Source organism: Poecilia mexicana, unplaced genomic scaffold (genome assembly GCF_051168715.1).
Source record: "Poecilia mexicana isolate PSO_F unplaced genomic scaffold, ASM5116871v1 scaffold_8, whole genome shotgun sequence".
Taxonomy (NCBI): Eukaryota; Metazoa; Chordata; class Actinopteri; order Cyprinodontiformes; family Poeciliidae; genus Poecilia; species Poecilia mexicana.
Genome location: NW_028263377.1, coordinates 6,934,119 through 6,952,112, shown reverse-complemented (window position 1 = coordinate 6,952,112; position 17,994 = coordinate 6,934,119). Strand labels below are relative to the sequence as shown.

Genomic DNA, 17,994 nt, shown 5'->3' with positions numbered 1-17,994 from the left:
GAGTCTGATTGGACGAAAAGACCCACCTGCTAAGCTTCTGCGACATATGATTGGTCCAGAGCAGATACACCCATCAGCAGTAGGTGACGCAATCGCGCCGACCTAGAACCTCAACAGCAGTTCAGCGTGACATCAAAGAAGCGACATGTCTCTCGGCAAAGCGGTTCGGAGTTTGATTAAACCGGCCCGGGGGCTCCTGGCGTCCTCGGAACCGGCTCTGAAACGGAGCTACGCGGCTGTCGCTGAGGCCAGAGCAGTGCTGGAGCACGAGCTGGACTCCATCCGAGCCGCAGGCACGTGGAAAGCCGAGAGGATCATTACCTCCAAGCAGGGTCCACAAATCAACGTGGAAGGCAGCCGTGGCAGTGAGTGCTTTCTGGTTACTGTATCCACAAGTTATATAAAGTAGTAACCTGAAAAACCAGGCTCAGTGAAGGGGGCTGTGCTCAGCTTTAGTAAGTTCACAAGACAAATTCAGTCCAAGCAGTCCAGGAGTTATTTAAAAGTCCTGCTTCCGTCACACGAGCCTTCTCGAAAAGTAGATTTACTTGAGCAAAGCACTCACGATTTCACAACAACACGAGCCACTACTTCTGTTTTAGTAGAGTTTACTTTTATAGCACCTTTCCCAAGGGGCTTCACAAACTGTTCAAAGATAAAAATGGAATTATAATTTGGCCAAACACGGCAAAGAGCAAATTAAAAGGTATCTATAGAAGGTCCTACAAATTTTAATTTAACTGTTTATATTTCCATGCAAGAAGCTTTTAAAATCTGCAACTGACTGCATAAAAAGCACTGCACACTTTTTTTTTTCAGTGTTGTTATGACGTCTTTTGTGTAAACTGTAGACCGATTTATTTATTTTTCTTGGGGAAAAATAAAGCTTTTCTTGTAATGAAGAGTATAAATTATGTATTTTCTTTTCAATAACAGATATACAAAGCTAATAAAACTATTAGATTGTGAAATGCTGTATGCATTAACATAAAATAAACGTCTTTTTTTAAAGAAGAAACACTGCTGGAAAAATGCTGAGTGCTTTGTTTTTATTATGAGTTGATGACATCACAAGAGGCACTACAATTGATGGGGTGATCTTTAGCTCACACTCAGTTTCCATGGCAGCAGCTCTAATCTCTGCCTTGTTGCCGTCCTGCTAGCGAAGCACATCCTCTGTGGCGTTGTTGATGTTTCTGCTTTGACCCCTTCCCAGACATTGACCCCGCTTGTTTCAGGTCATGACCCGACATGCGCGAAACTGTCACACATGAGAAACATCCAGTCTTTTACACTCTCACTCTTCGTTATGTATCGATTAGAGGACTTGTTCGCATCGTTTTTTGGGAAATTACTTATTCCTTTTTTTTTTCCTTTTCTTTTTAAACGTCGTGTTTTAGGTATATTGAACTTCTGCGCTAACAACTACCTGGGCCTGTCCAGTCACCCGGAAGTGGTGCAGGCGGGAATAGAAGCGCTGAAGACGCACGGCGCTGGACTGAGCTCTGTGAGGTTCATCTGTGGGACGCAGGTATGGCGGTGGTTAAAGCGTTCATTTCTTACCAATCTCATTATTTTATTTTTGCTCCCTTCCCCTTGTTTTATTTTACATCTTCCAAAGTGAACATAATAATAATAATAATAATAATAATAATAATAATAATAATAACAAAATCTGTAAATAAACAAAGGAGAAAACAGGAAGGGAGAACATGCAAAGTGGAAATATTAAAGAAAATAAGTCAATGTATGATTAATTTTTTTTAAGTGACAGTAAATAAAAAATAAATACAGAATATGAAAAAAATAATTCTGAAATAAAATGTGACAGAAAATAAATTTTTAGATTAAATGATAAATATTGATTCATGTTGCGCTGTATAATCAAAGTTTTCAGTTTTAGCACTCAAATTCAAAAATATTTTATTGATTTGACATAGAAATTACATTGTGTAACTAATTTTAATTCAAGATTCTTAGTTATTGCAGATGGTGATGCAATAACATTGGAAGGGAATATCCTGTAGCAGTCTGTATTACAATGAATCTGAAGCAATTTATTTATTTAGTAATTTGTTGATTTATATTTTTACAGCAAATTTGGCAAATCCCTATGATGATTAAGTTTGTGGCTATTATTTTTGGCAGGTCGCCATTTGGTTTCATAACTGTAAAACAGCTTTTTTTTCTTCTCTTCTTTAAAGAATCTGCATAAAAATCTGGAGCAGAAGCTGGCCGAGTTTCATGAGCGGGAGGACTGCATCCTGTACGCCAGCTGTTTCGACGCCAACGCCGGGCTGTTTGAAGTACGTCTACTCGCCGCTGCCAGAAACAAAAAGAAAAACAACAAAAAAGAAGCATTGCCCTCTGTGGTCAGTCAACGTGAACTAACCTCTCGCAGGTCCTGCTGGGCCCCGACGACGCCGTGCTGTCGGACGAGCTCAACCACGCCTCCATCATCGACGGGATCCGCCTGTGCCGGGCCAAGAGGCTGCTCTACAAACACATGGACCTCAGTGACCTGGAGGTCAAGCTCAAAGAGGCTCAGGTGTGTCTTAAGATGCCAGAATATATTGATAAAACCCTTTAAAGAACGGTTCAAATAGGAATAAATGGCTGTCTCTAAATTCGATGAGTACTTCTTAAAATAATATTGAACATCTTTCACACTGATCAGTCCCTCCAGGATTTTGATTGTTTATTTTAATTCTTTTTTATTTATTTATTTTTTTATTGTATGCTAATTTAGAAATATTCACGAGGAATTTTGCAATATTTGCACTTATTTTATGGTTTTAGATTTTATGGTATTGTCAAACACCACGACTATAACTTGACATCAAGTGAGGTTGAGGCAGCAGTTTTATAAAAGAAACACTACCACCTGCAGGCGGGAGTTGGCATTACTTAAGCCCAATGTTTTTACCATTTTTGCAAAAAAAGAAAAAGAAAAAAGTGCAACTTAGTTACGTTACCTTGGTAACTTGAATTAACTTGAACTAGAAACAAAAAGATAAATATCTACTTAGTGTAGTATTGGTGGTGGGGAAAAAAGGTCACAACTCAAAAATGGTTTATGATTGATTTGATATATTTTCATAAAGGAATGAATAACCTTTAGACCGAAGTCACAAGTGGTAGTTTTTGAAAACAATTTATGAAAATGGCTGAATTATGTCAAACCTGATCTTGTGTAATTATCTAATTTCACCTTTTTTTGTATTTTTTTCCCCACTGATCTTGCAGCTTATTAATTCAAGTGTGCTTGAGATGCATAAAAACTAAAAATAATTGAAACAAAACAAAAAAGTCAGTTATGCATTAACGTGAAAAAAATATGAAAGATTTTGCATGAATTTCCACGGTCGCAGAATCGTCTAAAACCGAAGCGACCGATGTCATCTGGAGTCCAGAGGGCCACGTAAAAAGCTGCGGCAGGCCGTATCTGGCCCTCCAGCCTCGACTCCGACACGTGATCCCGAGGCTCTCGTGTGTTTTCCCTCCTCAGTCTTCTCGGATGCGCCTGGTGGTGACAGACGGCGTCTTCTCCATGGACGGAGACGTGGCTCCGCTGCGAGGAATCTGCGACCTCGCCGAGCAGTACGGGGCCATGGTGTTCATAGACGAATGCCACGCCACCGGCTTCCTGGGGCCCCGGGGCAGGTGAGGCACAAATAAAATCAACTGAGATGCGCAGCTGCTGAAGATTCAGACACTTGGAATCATGCTTTGCTCTGTTTGGAAGAAGAAGAAAAAAGGAAATATTGAGAATTTGAGTCATTTTTGGGGGGAGATTTGTCACTGAAAGGCGACTAAACGACCGTGTTTTGGTGTGCAGAGGGACAGACGAGCTCCTGGGAGTGACGGACAGAGTTCAGATTGTGAACTCCACTCTGGGAAAAGCTTTGGGAGGAGCAGCAGGTACGTCTGCTTCACTGTGGACATTTAAGTTTCTCCACTGCATGAAAATTATAAACAGATTTTGTTTAAATATGTTGAAAAATGGGAAGACTGGAGGCTGGGATCACAATTAAATGTAAACTCAAACATCAAGTGAGGCTGACTCAGCAGTGTTGTATAAATAAGAGCCGCTGCCTCCTGCTGGTGGGAGTTGGCATCACTTGAACCCGTTAGCTTAAAAAATACGTGGATCGTTTTTTTGGGGGGCGGGGGGGAGTTTTTTCGTGAACAGAAATTCTAAAACTTTTTTGCCATGTCTTCTCCCTCAGGTGGCTACACAGTCGGCCCCAAGCCCCTCATTGACCTTCTCCGGCAGCGCTCCCGGCCCTACCTGTTCTCCAACGCTCTCCCGCCTCCCGTGGTGGGCTGCGCCACCCGCGCCGTGGAGCTGCTGCTCGCCTCCAACGAAATCGCACAGAGCATGACGGCCAAAACCATGAGGTGCGTTTTGAACCTGCAGACATTATGACAACTTCTCCTCCATTTTTAGCTGCGTTTCCATCGCAAATGTGAGCAAAACTTTGTCAATATTCCGCTAATATCGAAAAGACTTTGATGATTCCATTCAATAAGAAATTATTTTTCTTGTTTGAGTTATCATGAAACTTTAGTTTATTACTTTATTCTTGTGTTATTTCGACTTTATTGTGATGTTAGATGTTCATAATAATTTAAAGTCCATTGATCTTTGAGAATGTGTTCTTGCATTATGCCACTAGCATAAGTATACTTGAACATGGTCTCAAAACAACAATATTATTGTTTATCGCGGTAACGTCTGGGCCAATTTATCATCCAAAAAACTTTATTGTGACAGGCCTACTGACATCACTCTGAACTATGGAAACACAAAGAGAGCATTAATGGAAAAAAAAATCTAAATTTTCCCTGAAAAAACAAGAAAAGATTGAAACCCAAAAATTCGATTAATCGCTAAAATCTATTTCTTGCCCAGTCCTATCCTGATAATACCAATTTTTTATTATATTTTCTTGACTGGCAACATTGGAGTGAGTATTGTCAACAAAAAGGGGATTTGCTGATTTTCATGCCTGAAGGTAGACATTTTAGTATCAGCCCAATTAAGAAAATCGATCTCCCCAACATATTTATCTTTAAATCTCCTCTGATCATCATCCAATCAGGTTCCGGAACAAGATGACGCAGGCGGGCTTCACCATCGCAGGCTCCTCCCACCCCATCTGTCCCGTGATGCTGGGCGACGCCCGGCTGGCCTCTCTGATGGCCGACGACATGCTGAAGCACGGTGAGTGGAACCGCCCGAGGCGAAACCCACAGCGGGTGGGCGCTGACGCAGAGCCTCGGCTGACGACCCGTCTTCCTCCTCTTCCTCCTCCCGCAGGGATCTACGTGATCGGCTTCTCCTACCCGGTGGTGCCCAAGGGCAAAGCCAGAATTCGGGTTCAGATTTCGGCGGCCCACACCGACGACGACATCGACCACTGCGTGGACGCTTTCATCCAGACGGGAAGGAAACACGGCGTCATCTCCTGAAGGAGGAAGAGGAGCAAACCGCTCACGCTGCCTGTTACTGACGGAGACATTAGTTACGCCTGCAGGTCGATGAGAATGAATGTTACCTTTTTGTGTTTCTGCCGGAGCGTAGGTGTTTATATTTGTAACAGTAAGGGCTGAAAATCCAACTTCTGCTGCATTATGTCTTATAAGAGAGAGAATGTTTCTCTGGGATCCGTGAATGTGATTTTTGAGTGATTGTTAGTGATGTTTGACAACTAATATAATAATGACTTAATAGGTTGTTTTATGCCAAAACAATAAACTTGTCTTTTGAATTTTAAAAATGTTTTTTTTGTTAGCTGCTTCTGCTTCAGTACAGGAAAACATACCATTGAATTATCAAGCAGAGATTTGCGATTCTGCGTACTTTTGTATTGGTCTAATATCAATACCACCAAATACTGATACCGATACTTTTTATTACGTACGTTTATGTCACAAACTTCTGTAGTTTTAGGTGTTTCTTTGTTTTCAAACGCTCTGCACATCTTGTAAAAGTCTGCGAAATAACCCTTTAGCAGCAGCTGGAAGATTCAAATGAGACTGAAAAATGTGGCAAAACAGCTGATCAGAACATCTGATTTAATTTGTAAAAAAAATATGTAATGAGTCAGGAAAACATAAAATTTTGTGCAAAGTCAGTTTTTTAAATACAAAAACAAAAAAGTAACAATAGAATAATCAGGCTCACTGTAACATAAACTGCAGATCTGGATCTGCTTCATTTTTGGTTAAAACATGTCTGTTTTTCATTTAGTGAAGTAACAGAGTATCAGAGACATTCCTCAAGAGTAGTAATGATATCACTCAAATGTAAAAAGTATGACCTTGAACTAAATCAGCTGAAATAAAATTGACCTTAAAGAAGATTGAGGGAAAAAATGCAAACAGTACAATGAAATGTAGTACAATGGCAGCCACCAGGGGGTTACAATGGCTTAAGTATTTGGTGGAATATCTAATAGTTTTGATATATTGTTTGACCTCGTTTTAAAAACGTAAACAAGTGATTTATGATTAGTGAAACGGCATTTGTGATTATTTAATTTGGCTAAGTTTAAATAATTTAAAATAGTTTTTTTGTTGTCAGTGAAATAATATAAGTTCAAAGCAAAGGGAGAGATGCGGTTCAATACAAGTAGAAGTCAAAAAGCTAAAAAACATTTACAAAACCGTGAAGAGAAGGAGCAAGACCAGAAATGAATACATCAACTAAAAGTTAACTCGGATCTTTTTCACCTTTATCTCCTTGAGCACGTGCTGGTCTGTAGCTCCGCCCCTTTCGTTGTCTATTTCGCGCCATCCTTGTTAAACCCCTCCTCCCGCCTCATGACGCGCCTTCCGTTACACTTTTTTTTTTAACCAATAGAAAAAGGCGCCGTTTGTTTCCACCAATCAGCGGGCAGCAGAGGCGCGTTGGTGAAAGCGGTTCGCGGGAAAGTCGACAGGAAGTCACTCAGTTGTTTCCCGCGAAACTCCCCCATCTGTCCAGCCTGGTCGCCTGGCTTCGGTTCCTCTCTTCGGATTATTATTTCTTAACTCTATTTTACTGTCGCCGCTGCGTTCACCGAGCTCACCGCAGGATGTCTGGCTTCGACGACCCCGGGGTTTACTACAGCGACAACTTCGGAGGAGGAGAGGCTCCCGGCGGGGACGAAGGCGGACAGAAGCGCGTCCAGATCAAGAAGAGGTTCCGCGAGTTCCTGCGCCAGTTCCGAGTGGGAACCGACCGGACCGGCTTTACGTACAAATACAGGTGAATATTGTGGCAAAGCAAATCATCAAAATAACAATAATGCAATCGCAAACTCTTGTTAAATTGACTCTTCTGTAGATATTTATTGTAAACTTACAAAGTTAGGCATTGTTGGATGTTTAGGTGAAGAAATATGATTTAAGAAGGAATTAGGAGGTATTCTTTGTGACAGATCTGTTCTGGATCAGGACAAAAGAAAGAAAAAAATTAATCTGTCTTTGATCCACTTCAGCAGACTAAGCCGAAGTTGGCTTCCGATTTCAACTAAATAGCCATTACACCTATTTTTCACTGCCTCACTTCAGACTTTGTCTAGTAGTGAAAAATTAGGTGGAATTGCCAACTTCAGCTTCATTTTCAGCAGGGGGTAGTTTTTCCAAATACCCAAAGCCACTTTCTGAACCACCATTGATTGTGAAGTCTTTAAATCTGGACTTTTTTTAAAGACAGAAAGCATTTGTGGAAATGTGGTAATGCCAATAAGAATGTGGTTGTTATAGAAACAACTGCTTCACAACAGAAATAATCCTGAGTGTTTTTAACGGACTTCATAAACCAGGGATGAGCTGAAGCGGCACTACACCCTGGGGGAGTTCTGGGTGGAGGTGGAGATGGAGGACCTTGCCAGCTTCGATGAAGATTTGTCCGACTGCCTTTACAAGCTGCCCACTGAGAATCTGCCCCTGGTCTGTTCTTATTTTAATTTTTTTTTTACATCACAGCGATTTCTTTCTCCTCACATTGATTACATTTTTTTTTCTTCTTTAAATTGCAGCTGGAGGAAGCTGCCAAGGAGGTAGCGGACGAGGTGACCCGTCCCCGGCCCGTTGGCGAGGAAACAGTGCAGGACATCCAGGTCATGCTGAAGAGCGACGCCCATCACGCTTCCATTCGCAGCCTCAAGGTTTTTATCAAAGATTATTTGGTTTGATTTAAAAAAAAAATCTTAAAAGGTGACTTTAAAGGGTCAGTATTATGTAAAATCTACTTCTTTGAGCTTTACATCATGTAAAAATGTTATTCTCTCACCAAAAACATACCTGGAGTGTTGCCTTGATTCTTTCATGCGTGTTTGAGAAATCCTTTAATCTCCATGGCAACCATTCAGCTGTGCAAAACGCCTGCAAGGACCTAGCCCCAAATTTGAAAAGGCTCCTCCTCAGAGAGTTGCAGTTTCCAAGTTTCTGTCTCACAGAGCAGCCGTTCTCTGCAACGTCTCTACCCTGCTCCTTCAAACTAGCCAGTAGCAATTAGCAAACACTTCTGCCGACCTCATTATAGGAGCTACTTCTTAGTGAAACGCCGGTAAATACGCTGTTAAAGGGTTAACAGAGGAGCCATGTTGTGATGACTTCCTGAAGGTGGAGGCTCAGAAAGAGCAGGAGCTTCTTAAAGAGACAGAGGCCCAATTTCAAGGCATTAAATTACAAATTCAAATTTTTTTTAAGTCATATTTGACATATACAGCGTTTTTCTAACTACTAAAAGTAACACAGTTACTCAATTGTGCTGGAAACTGATACGATGGAAAACACAAAATACTATCCCCTTAAGACTTTATAGAGACACTGTTTATTGAAACTAACAACATTCTTCTTAGCGAAATCGCATCAGTTCAGTAATATCGTACGAAAAAATGCCTGTATCACGCCCCTTTAATCATGAAATCCTCCTGTGTCAGTCGGAGCAGGTGTCCCGCCTGGTGAAGGTCCACGGCATCGTCATCTCGGCCACGGCCGTCAAGGCGAAGGCCACCAAGGTGTGCCTGCAGTGCCGCGGTTGCCGCGGCGTCCTGCCCAACATCCCGCTGCCACCGGGCCTGCAGGGCTACGCTCTGCCGCGCAAGTGCAACAGGTGAGTTCAGGCTTGGGGGCGGGCGAGAGAGAGAGAGAGAGAGAGAGAGACCCCTTCCAGCTGCGCCTCACGCTAAACGTCGCTAAACTCTCTCTCTCTCTCTGTCTGTCTGTGCTCAGTGAAAACGCCGGCGGGGTGAAGTGCCCCGTGGACCCGTACTTCATCATCCCGGACCGCTGCGTCTGTGTGGACTTCCAGACGCTGCGCCTGCAGGAGTCGCCGGACGCCGTGCCGCACGGGGAGATGCCCCGTCACATGCAGCTGTACTGCGACCGGTAGGGGGCGCCGGCGGCTTATCGCTGCGGTTACATCCGAGGCAACGTGTCCTGCAGAAGCAGGTTCAATGTATTTCTTTTTTCTTTTCTTTCCTTGTTTTCCCCCAGGTATTTGTGCGACCGGGTGGTGCCCGGCAACAGGGTGACCATCATGGGGATCTACTCCATCAAAAAGGTGGCCGCTCCCAAGAAATCAGTCAAAGAGAAGGGCGTCGGCGTGGGGATTCGCTCGTCCTACCTGCGAGTGGTCGGCATTCAGATGGACACGGAGGGAGCAGGTGAGTTCATCGCCACGCCAACCACCAGCTACACGCGTTTTATTCCCAAACATGAACTGAAATCTGTGGTTATAAGTTTTGAAAAAGTGAAAGTTGGAGGATTTTCAGTTGGAGCGCACCAATTAAATCGGCCCAGATTTCCTTAACTTTTGGGAGATCGACCGATACTTTGGCGAGAAACCGATTTTCTCGACCCCTGCAAAGGTCTGGAAGTCAGCCACTGTTCCCTTTGGAGCCCAGTGAGGGCCCCCTCCCCCACACCCCCCAACTATTGCCAACTTGGCAACATTACAAAGAAAAAAAAATCAGCATTGGCCACAATCAGAATCGGTGCACCATCTAATTTACAAAACTTTTGAAATGCTTTGGATGAATTTCTGCATACCACATCATCTTCTTTTTTTGTTGTTTTTTGTTTTTTTGTTCTCTCAATTCCCTCTAAATTGTATTTTATCTTCGTCCTGCTCCAGGCCGTGGCGCCACCGGCTCGGTGTCTCCGCAGGAGGAGGAGCAGCTCCGGTCGCTTGCCGCCTCTCCCGGCATCTACGGCTCCCTGGCGAGCTCCGTGGCTCCGTCCATTTACGGCAGCGACGACCTGAAGAAAGCCATCACCTGCCTGCTGTTCGGCGGCTCCAGGAAGAGGTGAGAAGCCCGACCCCGTCCTCCTCCCCGCTTTGCTTCGGGGTCCGGCTTCTCTCCGCGTTTGACCGTCTCGGTGTTGTCTCCTCCAGGCTGCCCGACGGCCTGACTCGCAGGGGCGACATCAACCTGCTCATGCTGGGAGACCCCGGCACGGCCAAGTCTCAGCTGCTGAAGTTCGTGGAGAGATGCGCACCGATCGGGGTAGCCGTCGTTTCCGCGGCGCCGCAACGGGACCAGGAAGGATGAGCGATGCGAGACTGAGCCTCTGCGTCTCTGTGGCCCCTGCAGGTTTACACGTCCGGGAAAGGCAGCAGCGCCGCCGGGCTGACGGCCTCCGTGCTGAGGGACCCCGCCACCCGAGGATTCATCATGGAGGGCGGCGCCATGGTGCTGGCCGACGGGGGAGTCGTCTGTATCGACGAGTTCGACAAGGTAAGGCGCAAACGAGTTCTGGTGCAGTTCTTATGTTTGAGCCAGAATGGAGCAAAACAGGAAACTTACTTTCATCACTTTTCTCATAAACTTTTGGGGTTTTTTTAATTGAGAAAGGTGGTTGATTATCAGCTGACTTAGTGAAGGTGTTACTAGCACTCAATAATAGTAAGTCTAGTGGATGTTTGAGTGTAACATGACAATTTTAAGTTTAATAGAATAAAGTAAGTGGACTCATACGGAAGAAGATTAGAGCCACTGGAAAAAACGACTTTAATCTCAGATTCTGACTTTCTTTTGGAATTCTGACATTTTTTTTACTTTAATTGTCGAAATTCTGACTTGATCTCAGATTAAAGCCAGTGTTATTTTTTTCTTCTTCTCTTCTTATAGTGGCCCTAATCCTCTTCCATAGATTTAAGATGTTTTTTGATAATTAAATATTTTTGGTGCTTAATTTAAATAAGCTATGTTCTTTTTTTTAAATCTATATCAGTTTTATATTGAGTTAAAAGTGTTTGTGAAAAAGTCTCATGTCACGTTGGGGATCAGTCAGCAAATCATCCCACACTGCACATTGTATGCTGCCTTATTCCACAGCAGCCACCGTTAAATATTTCTATGAAGTCATTTTTATGACGTCCAATGTTTGGGGAAAAGTGAAAGTTGTGCTTTTGTCTCCCAGATGAGAGAAGACGACCGAGTGGCGATCCACGAGGCCATGGAGCAGCAGACCATCTCCATCGCTAAGGTGTTTAATCGGAGACTACGGGTTAAAATACAAAACCGCCGTTGAGAGGGGAGAGGGTTGCCGTGGTAACTTGACATCTGTGCTCCTCCCAGGCCGGTATCACCACCACCCTGAACTCGCGCTGCTCGGTGCTCGCCGCCGCCAACTCTGTGTTCGGTCGCTGGGACGACACGAAGGGCGAGGACAACATCGACTTCATGCCGACCATCTTGTCTCGCTTCGACATGATCTTCATCATCAAGGACCAACACGACCAGCAGAGGGACATGGTGAGCGCTGCGTTTCTGTTGCAAATGTCCGATGTCCTGCTAATGTGAAAAACCCCCCCCACAATTTTACAATTGTGTTGTTTCTGTTAAATTAGAAACGCAATTAAAACCTAACGTGAATAAGTTTGTTCACGCAATAAGTCATTAAAAAACATCATCTTCCGCTCGTCTTCTTCATCATTTCCTCCAGTAGTAACATCCGGTTACAGGCCCGTGAGATGCAAAAAAAGATTAGTGAAATAAATACATTTTGATATGGCCAAAAAAATAAATAAACACCTCGTCATATTGCAAAAACAAAATTGCTGTGATTCTGTTAAGCAAACTCATTTTCGTAATTTCAATTTATTCAATTCCACGGTCAATGGAGATGCAGACATTTTTGCTAACAATTGAGGTATTAGACCCTGAAAAGAGACCCGTTTCACTGCGTCATTGAGGACACTTAGATGATGGTCCTTCATCCCACAGTGAATGTAAACTTTTGACCATCAGTCTCACTCTGACTTCGACTGCAGACTCTGGCTCGCCACGTCATGAACGTCCACCTGAGCGCCCAGACGCAAACGGAAGGTGTGGAGGGCGAGATTCCTCTGGCCACGTTCAAGAAGTACATCGCCTACGCCAGAACGTGAGAGCTCCCTGCACCGTGTCTGTCTGAGTGAGTTACGCCCCCGCCAGCCACACGGAGAACGTAAAGTGTCGGTGTCTATGTGTGTTTGGCAGTAAATGCGGCCCTCGGTTGTCGGCGGCGGCTGCTGAGAAGCTGAAAAACCGATACGTGGTGATGAGGAGCGGCGCGAGGGACCACGAGAGGGAGTCAAACAAGCGGCCCTCCATCCCCATCACCGTCAGGTGCGTGACCTTTCTAGCGCATTCTGTTTTTATATATATATATATATATATATATATATATATATATATATATATATATATATATATATATATATATATATATATATATATATATATATATATATATATATATATATACATATATATATATATATATATATATATATATATATATATATATATATATATATATTTTGGTAACATTCTCCCGATTGTCTTACCCAACAGACAGCTGGAGGCCATCGTCCGCATTGCAGAGTCTCTAGCTAAGATGAAGCTGCAGGCCGTGGCAGGAGAAGAAGAAGTGGACGAGGCCCTGAGGCTCTTCCAGGTGTCCACGCTGGACGCGGCGCTGTCCGGCAGTCTCTCCGGTGAGGCCTTGCGCAGCCGGACGTTTGCGGCGTTCGGCCGCCGATCTTCACCAAGATCGATTGTTTGAAACGTTTTCTCGCTGTTGAACCAGGAGTGGAGGGATTCACCTCACAGGAAGACCAGGAAATGCTGTCCCGTGTCGAGAAGCAGCTCAAGAGACGCTTCGCCATCGGCTCCCAGGTGTCCGAGCACAGCATCGTCCAGGACTTCACCAAGCAGGTCAGCTGGCGTTCAAAACTCACACATTAACACGGAATACGACCCGCCACCAGAAAAGTTATGGAAAAGTTGAGATGCACAATAGGTCGGCTTTCATCGACTGATATTAGTCACTTTTGTACAACAAAGCTGTTGAATGACAAAAATTCACAAATCAATATCCAATTTTATTTTTATAAACATTAGAAATGAACGATATACCGACACCAACATCGGTATCGGCAGATTGAGAACTGCATAACAAATGTATTTTTGTCTTTTCCAAATCCCCCACTGCTCATTCTTTTCTCTTTTCTCTCGCTTTTGCAGAAGTACCCGGAGCACACCATCTACAAGGTCCTCCACCTGATGCTGAGGAGAGGCGAGCTGCAGCACCGCATGCAGAGGAAGGTCCTCTACCGGGTCAAGTAGAGGAGCCTCTGCTCTGCTCTGTTTGTTTATGTAAATAGTTTTTGTTCTGCGTTGTTTTGAGAAATTGAGGATGGATTCTGAAAATAACATTTATCACAGTTTAGTACCAAGATAATGGATTAAAGATGTCGCTGTTGAGATGAAGATTCTGTTTAAATAAAGTTGAATGCACACGATTCGACGGCACCGATTTGTTTGTTTTTTGGGCATTTATCAAATTAGAGTGTACATGGATTTCCATAGAAACATCTTTCATTGAGAATTTCACATTGAACCAGAAACGTCAGTGAATTTAATTGGATGTTCGTGTCTTTCAGTATCATTCAACCCATTGGATTTTTAAAAAAATTTCACAAAACAATAATAATCAAAAAATTTTGACAATTATTTCAAAAAACAGATTTGTGCAACATAATGATGAATAAAAATACATAGTGTAAAATCAGTGCAAAAATGTTCATTCCTAATAAAACTGACTTAATTCATTAGAGGTCCAGCCAATTAGTGCCAGTAGTCTCTGTCAATGAGTGCGGTAAAAAGTGCAGAACACCATTTTTATTTTAAGATTTTTATTTTAAACTCATTTCAAAACCATAAATCATTTCTTATTACATTTCACATTTATACACTACTTTGTTGATTACATTAAATCCCAACAAAGAACATTAAAGTTTGTTTACAAGAAGACAAATTTAAAGTTTGAAAAACAATCACAACCTTTGTAAAAACATACATGGCAAGAAGTTTCTGTTCTGTTTACGTCGCATAAAAACTTCAATCGTCTCCAAAATTTTTGCCAAGGGGTAAAAAAAAAGAAAAAAAAAGACTAAACTACTAGAGGGGCCACAAAATACATTAAATTAAAACTGACAAAAAAAATGTTTTTTTTTTTCACCTGCTTGACAATAAAAATTTGTATAAAATCGGTATATCTTTATAGATCCAAAACAAAAAGGGCCTTAATAAAAGAGAAAAAAAAATCCAGATTTGTGGGGGTCAAATCTTTTGACTTGCGGTCAGGGCCCAAACAAAATAATTTTAAGGGCCAAAAGTGGTCCCCGAGCCACACTTTGGACACCGTAAAGTGCTCTGCGTGCATACTGACTATGAAATCCACATTTCTACTTCCCATACATTGCAGCCCCAACAGTTGCCAGGGCAACACACAGTCCCACTGCGAGCTGCAGGACGGGAGATGCCGCGAACCTGGCGGCTCCCACGCCGCTCTTTGATTGGTCCGTTTCTGCGGCGATGCTCAGCATTTTCTGCAAGTCATCAAAAACCTAATAGGGAAAAGGAAGGAAAAAAAAAAACATCTTTTGGTCAAATCACCAAGTTTCAACATGCTTGCTCTGCAAACATACAGTTTCAGTTCCCGTTTCGGCTGACGCGGAGGGAGTTTATTGTGCTCTCACCAGGCGGTCACCGACCTCTGACCCGGAATCTTGTTCCCTCACCTGGATGTTCAGCTCAAAAGCTTCCACAGCCTCCTCCAGCACGGCCGCCTTCTCCTCCTCGGTCAGCTCCACGCTGTTCATGCGGCTCCTGTACAGCTGCTTGAAGCGGTTGGGGCTGCTCACGCCGGGGAAGGAGAAGAACGACAGTCCCTCTTTGCTGCTCAGCCCCAGAGATTTCTGGGTGATTTTCCCCAACACCTGACCCCCCGACAGGTCGCCGAGGTAGCGGGTGTAGGCGTGGGCGACGAGCAGCTCAGGCTTCTCCTGGCCGATCTGAGAAATGACCCAAAGAAGAACTTCTAAAGTCAGTTTGTTGAGAATGCAGATAATAGTGGGGTTTTCTTTCTTAATATTGGTTGATATGGTTCTCTGCAAGGGGCAGCACAGATTAAGGGGCGCCACATTGTAAAATAAAAGATTTTTTTAACTTTTTTTGTTGTCTGTTTGTAAAGTAGACAATGACTCATCCTTCATGGTTGAGTTATGGTGCGTAAGTTTGCTGTTTTGCAGGTTTTGATTTTGGAAAAACTGTTGACTTGGCCACCAAACAAAAAAAAGAAAAAGTTTCATCATTCACTCCGTGAATACGCATGATTGTGGACTCTAGCTGCGTTTCCATTACAAATATGTCCAAAACTTTTTTGATATTTTGTCAATAATGCTAATGCTGCTAATTTCTCAATTGCTGTGTTCCATTAAATAAGAAATGCAATTAAAATGCCACTTGAATACGCTTGTTTCTGTGATAAGTTTTAAAAATCATGCTGGTGACGATCAAGGAAGTGAGTGGCTACAAATAAGCGGTTTGCTGCCATTTATGCGTCATGCGAAAAAAAAGTTTCCATTGCCTTTTTGCGAAATACACACATTTTGATACAAAACTTTCCATAATTTTTTTTTTTTATTCTAAGCTAGCATGTTTCCATTTAGCTACTTTGTTTTTTTTTATTCCAATTTGTGCAGTTTTATGGTGAATGGAAACGCAGCTAATGTTAGCGTCTGCTGTTAAACTCCACAAACTGCTAACGATGGTGAGGTTGGTCTGTGTTTCAAGGAAGTTAAGGGCTGTTTGCTTTTTACATTTTATGAGCTTTAACATTTATGAAACCTTCATGGTATTAGTGAAACTTCTAAACATTATTTAAACATGAAAACAACCATTTATAGACTGCTCACCTCAGCACTACCATAATCAGATTGTGTTTGTAGAAATAAATATGGACAGGGGGGTTGAAGGGAGGCAACGTCCAAGCTTGAACCGCCACTGACCACAGAACAGTTTCACCCACCTTCCTCAGTCTCTGTTTGTATCTTTGCGTGGCTGCGGGGACGACCACTCTCTTTTCCCAGTCCTGGCCAAAAAAATACTCCAGATCGTTTTCCAGCGACTCCAAACGAGCCAGTTCCTGAGGGAAGTAAATGGGCGCCACAGCGGGATGAGAGGAATTCCTGTCCAGCTCTTCTTCTAGAGCTTTGTAGATCTCGTAGAGGGAACACAGCAGGACCTAGCGTGGTACATTAGAGGGATACACACTTATTAAAGATGATGTGGGGCGGGGGAAAAATTAATAAAAGAAAAAAAATCTTTGAGTGTAATCACCATACCTTGTATTGTTGCAGAGTAATTTGTCCCTTCTGGTAGCTGAGCATCAGCTGTGTGTTTTCAGCTCTGATGTGGTTTTCCTTGGTGGCGGCTTTGATTTGCTCAGATAAGTCGCTGAAGACAGCCGGCAAACAAAATGTCATTTAAAAAAAAATCTTTTTCACTACACCACTGGAAAAACTACATTTTTAAAATCTCGTCAAGCAATCAACTCAAAGGTTCATACCTGCCGGCTTCACCCGAGTCGCCTTTCCTTGCGCTCTTCAGCGTCTCCATCTACGCAGATGACATTAAACTCTTTATGCGGCTTTTTCAAAGCACCATTGAAGCAACAGCAATCGGTTGAACAGATTGTACTTACGTTTGGTAATCTGTAGTCCTCAGTCCTGCCTGTATAAGCGGAAGTTGTCTCTTTGCGAAGGCTCCAGTCTGGCCTCTCAGTTCCCTGCTGCCTCTTTTATACCATCCTGGTGTCGTAGCTGCTGAGTCAAATGGGAAGTGTGAGCGCTGTGTCATGTTTCTGAACCAACAGCAGCTTAACATGACAAGGCAGACTTAAATACAAGCCGGCAAAAACTGTGAAACATGATGAAGCAAAACCCAAAAGAGGGATGTTTGGAGTCACTCGTATTGCTCAAATGTACAAAAGTGCTTCGGTTAGAGTCGGTTTTCCAGAGGTGAGGTTCAAGTTTTTCTAGTTTTCTATAATTTTGTAATTTCAGATTTCAACTTTAAAGTCTGCTTTTTTGTTGTTGTTTTGTATAAACAACAACAAAAAAATTTCAAATTTTGTCTCATCACAGTCACAAACTCTAATGTATTTTGGGGGGATTTTATGAGACAGAGTAACACAGAACACAGGAAGTCGAAGTTTACTTTGTTTTAAACATTTTTCACAAGCAAGAATTGTAAAAAGACATGGCTTGCATTTGTACTCAATCTCTTTACTCTGATACATCCAAATGAAAAAAAAAAGTCTGAGGAAGAAATATATTGTTGAAAGAAAACCAAAAGTACATGGGGCTCCATATTTTTAGCACAAATGGAACCCCATACAATTGCAGCTTCCATTACAAAAGCACATGAACATACTTTTGAGACATGTGGAACCCCAAAAAAGACGTCCTATTTAAATTTTTATATTATGTTCATATATATATATATATATATATATATATATATATATATATATATATATATATATATATATATATATATATATATATATATATATATATATAGTACATGTTCAATGAATTAACATTTGCCTATATGTATATCAGTTTGTGCCGTGATAAAACATAAAACTACACATTTTAAG

At 42.5% G+C, this 17,994-nt stretch overlaps 3 protein-coding genes across 3 annotated transcripts; 2 read left to right on the top strand and 1 right to left on the bottom strand.

Moving 5' to 3' along the window:
• The first annotated feature begins 82 nt into the window (after positions 1–82).
• gcat (glycine C-acetyltransferase) lies at positions 83–5,783 on the top strand. The gene is made up of 9 exons (XM_015005233.2): positions 83–365; positions 1,401–1,531; positions 2,205–2,306; positions 2,402–2,548; positions 3,509–3,663; positions 3,839–3,921; positions 4,230–4,401; positions 5,106–5,227; positions 5,324–5,783. The coding sequence occupies exons 1-9, from the start codon at positions 146–148 to the stop codon at positions 5,473–5,475; spliced, it is 1,284 nt and encodes a 427-aa protein (XP_014860719.2). The 5' UTR covers positions 83–145; the 3' UTR covers positions 5,476–5,783.
• Positions 5,784–6,924: 1,141 nt separating this feature from the next.
• Positions 6,925–13,789, top strand: mcm5 (minichromosome maintenance complex component 5). Its single transcript, XM_015003371.2, has 16 exons — positions 6,925–7,255; positions 7,815–7,941; positions 8,031–8,159; positions 8,937–9,109; positions 9,229–9,384; positions 9,493–9,662; positions 10,133–10,304; positions 10,394–10,505; positions 10,593–10,736; positions 11,422–11,487; positions 11,580–11,756; positions 12,275–12,387; positions 12,483–12,611; positions 12,840–12,982; positions 13,075–13,202; positions 13,512–13,789. The coding sequence occupies exons 1-16, from the start codon at positions 7,083–7,085 to the stop codon at positions 13,611–13,613; spliced, it is 2,214 nt and encodes a 737-aa protein (XP_014858857.1). The 5' UTR covers positions 6,925–7,082; the 3' UTR covers positions 13,614–13,789.
• Positions 13,790–14,165: 376 nt separating this feature from the next.
• On the bottom strand, positions 14,166–17,138 carry hmox1a (heme oxygenase 1a). Its single transcript, XM_015003353.2, has 6 exons — positions 17,035–17,138; positions 16,900–16,949; positions 16,676–16,787; positions 16,360–16,575; positions 15,071–15,343; positions 14,166–14,896 (listed from the first exon to the last, which is right to left on the bottom strand). The coding sequence occupies exons 2-6, from the start codon at positions 16,947–16,949 to the stop codon at positions 14,735–14,737; spliced, it is 813 nt and encodes a 270-aa protein (XP_014858839.1). The 5' UTR covers positions 17,035–17,138; the 3' UTR covers positions 14,166–14,734.
• Between the last annotated feature and the right edge of the window lie 856 nt (positions 17,139–17,994).

Coding starts and splice junctions, on each gene's coding strand:
- hmox1a (XM_015003353.2), bottom strand. CDS start 16,949: ATGGAGACGCTGAAGAGCGCAAGGAAAGGCGACTCGGGTGAAGCCGGC. Junction 16,576..16,675: donor TTACTCTGCAACAATACAAG/GTATGGTGATTA, acceptor GTACCACGCTAG/GTCCTGCTGTGTTCCCTCTA. Junction 15,344..16,359: donor ACAAACAGAGACTGAGGAAG/GTGGGTGAAACT, acceptor GTCATTTCTCAG/ATCGGCCAGGAGAAGCCTGA.
- gcat (XM_015005233.2), top strand. CDS start 146: ATGTCTCTCGGCAAAGCGGTTCGGAGTTTGATTAAACCGGCCCGGGGG. Junction 2,549..3,508: donor TCAAGCTCAAAGAGGCTCAG/GTGTGTCTTAAG, acceptor TTCCCTCCTCAG/TCTTCTCGGATGCGCCTGGT. Junction 3,664..3,838: donor TTCCTGGGGCCCCGGGGCAG/GTGAGGCACAAA, acceptor TTTGGTGTGCAG/AGGGACAGACGAGCTCCTGG.
- mcm5 (XM_015003371.2), top strand. CDS start 7,083: ATGTCTGGCTTCGACGACCCCGGGGTTTACTACAGCGACAACTTCGGA. Junction 11,488..11,579: donor AGACCATCTCCATCGCTAAG/GTGTTTAATCGG, acceptor TGCTCCTCCCAG/GCCGGTATCACCACCACCCT. Junction 12,983..13,074: donor GCTGTCCGGCAGTCTCTCCG/GTGAGGCCTTGC, acceptor CTGTTGAACCAG/GAGTGGAGGGATTCACCTCA.